Source organism: Oncorhynchus clarkii, chromosome 12 (genome assembly GCF_045791955.1).
Source record: "Oncorhynchus clarkii lewisi isolate Uvic-CL-2024 chromosome 12, UVic_Ocla_1.0, whole genome shotgun sequence".
NCBI lineage: Eukaryota > Metazoa > Chordata > Actinopteri > Salmoniformes > Salmonidae > Oncorhynchus > Oncorhynchus clarkii.
Genome location: NC_092158.1, coordinates 84,354,716 through 84,360,715, shown reverse-complemented (window position 1 = coordinate 84,360,715; position 6,000 = coordinate 84,354,716). Strand labels below are relative to the sequence as shown.

At 40.3% G+C, this 6,000-nt stretch overlaps 1 protein-coding gene across 1 annotated transcript in view; it reads right to left on the bottom strand.

Moving 5' to 3' along the window:
- Positions 1-1,612: 1,612 nt before the first annotated feature.
- The window catches only part of LOC139422572 (uncharacterized), a 34,599-nt gene continuing 30,211 nt past the window's right edge, over positions 1,613-6,000 (bottom strand). Inside the window, exons 14-20 of the mRNA XM_071173717.1 lie at positions 3,914-4,004; positions 3,702-3,767; positions 3,473-3,544; positions 3,293-3,376; positions 2,967-3,088; positions 2,443-2,529; positions 1,613-2,299 (exon numbers count right to left, since the gene is read on the bottom strand). Of these exons, the coding sequence (XP_071029818.1) occupies positions 2,986-3,088; positions 3,293-3,376; positions 3,473-3,544; positions 3,702-3,767; positions 3,914-4,004 (416 nt within the window). The 3' untranslated portion in view covers positions 1,613-2,299; positions 2,443-2,529; positions 2,967-2,985. The remainder of the gene's footprint in view (positions 2,300-2,442; positions 2,530-2,966; positions 3,089-3,292; positions 3,377-3,472; positions 3,545-3,701; positions 3,768-3,913; positions 4,005-6,000) is intronic.

Here is a 6,000-nt window from a genome sequence, read left to right as displayed (position 1 = left end):
CAGGAAGTTAAACTACATTAGTGAGTTTGCCATGGCAACAACAAACTACGAGCATGAATGTTTCTGTAGTGTGCACTTCCCCTAAACTTATAGTTTGTGATGTGAGGGCCCTACATTGAAGGGAAGGGGTTTGTAGTACAGTATCCAGCCCCCCTTGAAAGCTCATTGTTACTGATAGTGTCATCAGTGTTTGATACGTGTCTCCTGGAGGGGTTCGTTTCCTTGATGGCACATAATCATGGCCATTGTAGAATCTGATCGTTAGCTAATTAGCTCTTAGCTAATTATTATGTGCATCAGAGCGTCTTAATTCATAATTATATGGCTTCCTACTACCATTATCATCAATCCTGTCCCTCTGCTCCTTTGCTCTGTCCGCTTGGTGTGTGTGTGTGTGTTTCATACAAAATATAATGTGTGTGTTTCATACATTGTAGTACATGTATGATACACACACTCCTCCCTCTCCTGGCCCCTACTGTGCCCCCTCAGTGGTAGTCCCTGTGGGGGAGCTCTCCAGCCTTGACCACACAGTCACCCCACACTTCAGCACAATAAAATACACATGTAAACACACGCCTAGGGCCTACTAGGCAGACAGATAGAGGGGGAATCACACAGCCTCCGTGTCACCCCAGATACACTCCTCCACTCCCCAGCACTCACACAGCCACAGAGGTGAGGCTATCTCAGCAGAAAGGTAAAAATAGCCTTTGCCAAGGTTAGTGGCCATTTTGGGCACTCTGAGATGGCATGAGTAGTACACATCACCCACAGAACCTAACATTGCTGTAATAATAGACAGTCAGCTATTAAACTCAGACTGAACCAGCACTGGTGATGTCACTGGGTTCTTCCTGGTTCTTTACTGCCCTCAAGTGTTTGGATTTAGCTGTGTTACTCTATTATACACTATGCGTCAAGGTAGTGATAGTAGGCTATGATTCTCCTTTATCCCCCCTCCATCTCTGCACCACAGTGTTCTCTCCTTCTCTCTGTTAGTGTTTACTACAGAGTAGTGTCCTCTCTTTGGCACCTCTCTGCATTCCCTTTCTCGTCTAAGCCAAGTAGGATGTTAGAGATGAGCAAATAGTCCTCCGCTCCTAAAGGGTGTCTCTGTGCTCCAATTGTATTTGAAGAAAATACAGCATGCGGTATGAGAATAAATATATATGTTTTAATGTAATATATTTTGGATACAAATAATGGAAAATGTTTTAGTCACTAAAATAATATCCCTCTATACGGGAGGGTAAAATAATGTCCCTCTATACGGGAGGGTAAAATAATATCCCTCTATACGGGAGGGTAAAATAATATCCCTCTATTGGGGAGGGTAAAATAATGTCCCTCTATTGGGGAGGGTAAAATAATGTCCCTCTATACGGGAGGGTAAAATAATGTCCCTCTATACAGGAGGGTAAAATAATGTCCCTCTATACGGGAGGGTAAAATAATGTCCCTCTATACGGGAGGGTAAAATAATGTCCCTCTATACGGGAGGGTAAAATAATGTCCCTCTATACGGGAGGGTAAAATAATATCCCTCTATACGGGAGGGTAAAATAATGTCCATCTATACGGGAGGGTAAAATAATGTCCCTCTATACGGGAGGGTAAAATAATGTCCCTCTATACGGGAGGGTAAAATAATGTCCCTCTATACGGGAGGGTAAAATAATGTCCCTCTATACGGGAGGGTAAAATAATGCATTAGTCATACTAATTCAATCTAATCAAGCAAACAAATATATAAATAAACATTTAAAAAAGGGATTAACAATTGTTACATATAAACTTGACTGTTACACTTCAGAATGGTAAGTAGTTATACAGCATTTTCCATAACTTTGTCTCTAAGAAGTGCTAGTTTACGGTAACAACTAAGCTAAAAACTATGGATTTGAACCACAGTTGAGCTTAGATACTCTGAATGATAGGAACCACAGCTGGGGGCAACCCCACAGCTAGCAGCTTACCAGCACAGTATTATACTAGCATTTTACTATACAGTTATGTCCTATGTATGCATTAATGCATCATTCATGTTGTTAAGAATGCATTCATTAGAACATATAGCACTATACAAGAAGCAGCTTCAAGTAAGTGTTACGATATTATATAATGTCATATTATACTGTTCTATATTACAGTGTATATCATGTTATATTTACACTTAGTTTCATCTTATATGCTATATATTTTCAACTGGCTACATGCCGTTGCTGACCAGTCCTGGTCCTGCTTGTTCACCAGAGCAGTTTTCTTCATGCGCTGACCAACAGGGTTGTTCTCCAACCTTAGACACAGAACACAGTAAGACAGGCTGGTTCAGGAAACATGGGTAAAAACACGGTTATTATACAATCCTCTACCTTCAATTCAAATACAGTGGAGAAAAAGCTCAGAACAGTGTTACTTTAGCAATAGTTACAATATCACCTGTCAGACATGGGAGGTCCTCCATTCATCTGAGGAGGTCCTGGACTCTGTGCACCAGGAGTCGCTTCCTTACGCTCATCGTTAACCCTGTTGGAGTAATAAGACATCAACATTCACATTCATGATCCACCATAATACTGTTCCCTAAAGAGACAGAGGCTAACATGAACCGTGGGAAAATGGGGTGAGTGGCATTATACCCAATGAGTTGTGGATGTATCAATATGTAGTCAAGTTTACCTGACATCATCATTGATCCACCACAAGACAAACGTTATTGCACGCCCCATTGTGAGATTACAGAGGTACGATCTTAAATTGATCACTCTTTTGTTGCTGAGCATTTTCCTGCACAGCATTTTTCATTTGCCCTAATGAAAAATGTATCAACCCACATAACAATTCACATTTCCTGTTGCTGCAAGACTATTTTCCTGCTGTAGCAAACCGGCTCAAATTAAGATCCTCCATCTGTATCGTTCAATGAAGATCTATCAAGGTATTCATCATGTGGTAAAGTTTACCTGGCCTTATGGTTTCCATTCACCAGAGGAAATCCAGCATGTCTCTTCTGAGAGAATTCAGTATCTGTTCCCTCATTGGCTGAACGAACATCTTGCTTGGCTCACCTCTCTCTCCTTGTCTGCTAAAATTTTTTTTTTAACATGCATGAGCATTTACCATGCTCATTAGGTATTACAGGTATTAGAATATAAGGATCATGTGTTAAACAAACTAGTCTTTCTATTAAACCTGTGGGATCAATGACTCATGGGATCAGCTCTGACGGAGGATAATGATACCCAACCGGTAATGAAGTAATGAGGGTATTTCTCAGAGAAAGGTTAACCTGTTCACAAGATGCCCATTCAGCAGAGAGGACTCCTGACTGTGTGGTGGCTCCCTCTCCTCTTCCACCCCATCCCCCTGGTCCCTGATGGTTCAAAGGGACAAATGCAGTTATAGATTGAGGAAGACATGAAGTATAGTAGGAACATAAATATTACATTCAATAGATTGGCTGTCTAACCTGCCAATGACAAGCGCAGATCGGAGAGACTCAGCGTCCCCAGCAGCTGGATCATCAGGTTCTCCGTTGTCCCTTAGAGAAGTTAAAACAACAACACGTGTTACTTCTTGCTGCTCTAAGCTGTTGTCTGGCATGATAACTGATATTTAGTAATGTAACATGAAACACTTCAGCACATTAAACCACGTAACTACTAAAAATGTCCTCAGGTTGACTGAGTCTGACTCACCTCTGGTTTTCCCTGTTGGTGTTAAGGTAGTCCCGACCCATCTGAGTTAGCTGTGCAAGAGCAAACCTGATGTGGTGTGTGATGAAAAAAGGAAATGTTGCGTTCAGTCCTAAATCATACGTTTATCCTCTCTGAATTCATTTTGGACAGCTAAGATGACTGGCTGTACACTCTGAGCCCTATTGTTGATGCAGGTCATAAAAGGTACTCACGAATGTTTGTCTCTCCAAGGAATGTTGACATATCTGTACACTAAGAAACCAACAATGCCCAGCAGCAGAACTAAGATAACCAGAACACCAGCTGAAAAACAAAAAGCTGTCTATGTCAGTTGTTGAGATCCTGTTAAACTGTGCTATATAAGTATCATGTAAAGGAACAAAACATGACATACTGTCACGCCCTGGCCATAGAGAGGCTTTTATTCTCTATTTAGGTTAGGCCAGGGTGTGATTAGGGTGAGCATTCTAGTTTCTTTATTTCTATGTTTTCTATTTCTTTGTTTTTGGCCGAGTGTGGTTCCCAATCAGAGGCAGCTGTCTATCGTTGTCTCTGATTGGGAATCATACTTTTTCAGCCTTTTTCCCACCTGTGTTTTGTGGGTAGTTGTTTTCTGTATAGTTGAGTTGCCTTACGGAACTGTTCGCTTTCGTTTTGTATTCGTTATTTTTGTTCGAGTGTTTTTGAGGAATAAAGATCATGAACACTTACAACGCTGCACCTTGGTCTCCTTCCGACGACAAGCGTAACAATTTCACTTAGAATTCACTGTATCACAATGCCAGTGGGTCAGAAGTTTACATACACTAAGTTGACTGTGCCTTTAAACAGCTTGGGAAATTCTAGAAAATTATGTCGTGGCTTTTCGAAGCTTCTGATAGGCTAATTGACATAATTTGAGTCAATTGGAGGTGTACCTGTGGATGTATTTCAAGGCCTACCTTCAAACTCAGTGCCTCTTTGCTTGACATCATGGGAAAATCTAAAGAAATCAGCCAAGACCTCAGAAAACAAATTGTAGACCTCCACAAGTCTGGTTCATCCTTGGGAGCAATTTCCAGATGCCTGAAGGTACCACGTTCATCTGTACAAACAATAGTACGCAAGTATAAACACTATGGGACCACGCAGCCGTCATACCGCTCAGGATGGAGATGCGTTCTGTCTCCTAGAGATGAACGTACTTCGGTGCGAAAAGTGCAAATGAATCCCAGAACAACAGCAAAGGACCTTCTGAAGATGCTGGAGGAAACAGGTACAAAAGTATCTATATCCACAGTTAAACGAGTCCTATATCCTATATCTAACTGACCTAATACGGGGAATTTTTAAATGTCAGGAATTGTGAAAAACTGAGTTTAAATGTATTTGGCTATGGTGTATGTAAACTTCTGACTTCAATTATATAATAAATAAACAATTCTAAAGACTAACAGAAAATACATTCCATCCAAAACTAAATAAAGCAGTTAGTATTACAGCTTAGCAGCAGATATACTGTAATATCGTAATACTGTTAGTGTTAATGCAGACACATTTTCAGAGATTTTAAAACAACTAGTGCAATAAATGTAGATAAAATATGAAATAGAAGTACTATTTTAAGAGCTTTTTTCAATAAAAAACTATACTTTCAAGAATGTGGATCTGCAGTTCTGTAAGTCCATTATTCATTTTTCTAATGGCATGAAGTTTGCAACTTGTTTTAGCCACAAATGAAAAGTGGGTGGGTTGTCATTTTTCCAACACACAAGAATACATTTATTTGGAAAGTAAGTTGTCAGCAACCTTATCTTGTCTGAATCAAGCGCAGTATTCAGCATTTGATTAAGATGGTAAAGGCTTGGGTACTGTACCAGTGGAAGCTCCTCAGAGGAGGAAGGGGAGAACCATCCTCCTCATATAATTTCATATTAATCAAAATATTGTAACATTCAAAAAGTGATCCTTTATAGATAAAACTATACTAAATATATTGACTGTTTTGCAATGAAAGGTGTACAGTAGCCTCAACATCACTATGTAGGGTAGCACCATGGTGTAGCCAAAGGACAGCTAGTTTCGTTCCTCCTCTGGGAACACTGACTTCAATACAAAACCTAGGAGGCTTGTGGTTCTCATCCACTTCCATAGACTTACACAGAAACTATGACAACTTCCGGAAGACATCCTCCAACCTATTAGAGCTCTTGCAGCATGAACTGACATGTTGCCCACCCAATCAAAGGATCAGAGAATTAATCTAGTACTGAAGAAAAAAAGCTACAGCTAGCTAGCACTGCAGTGCATAAAATGTGGT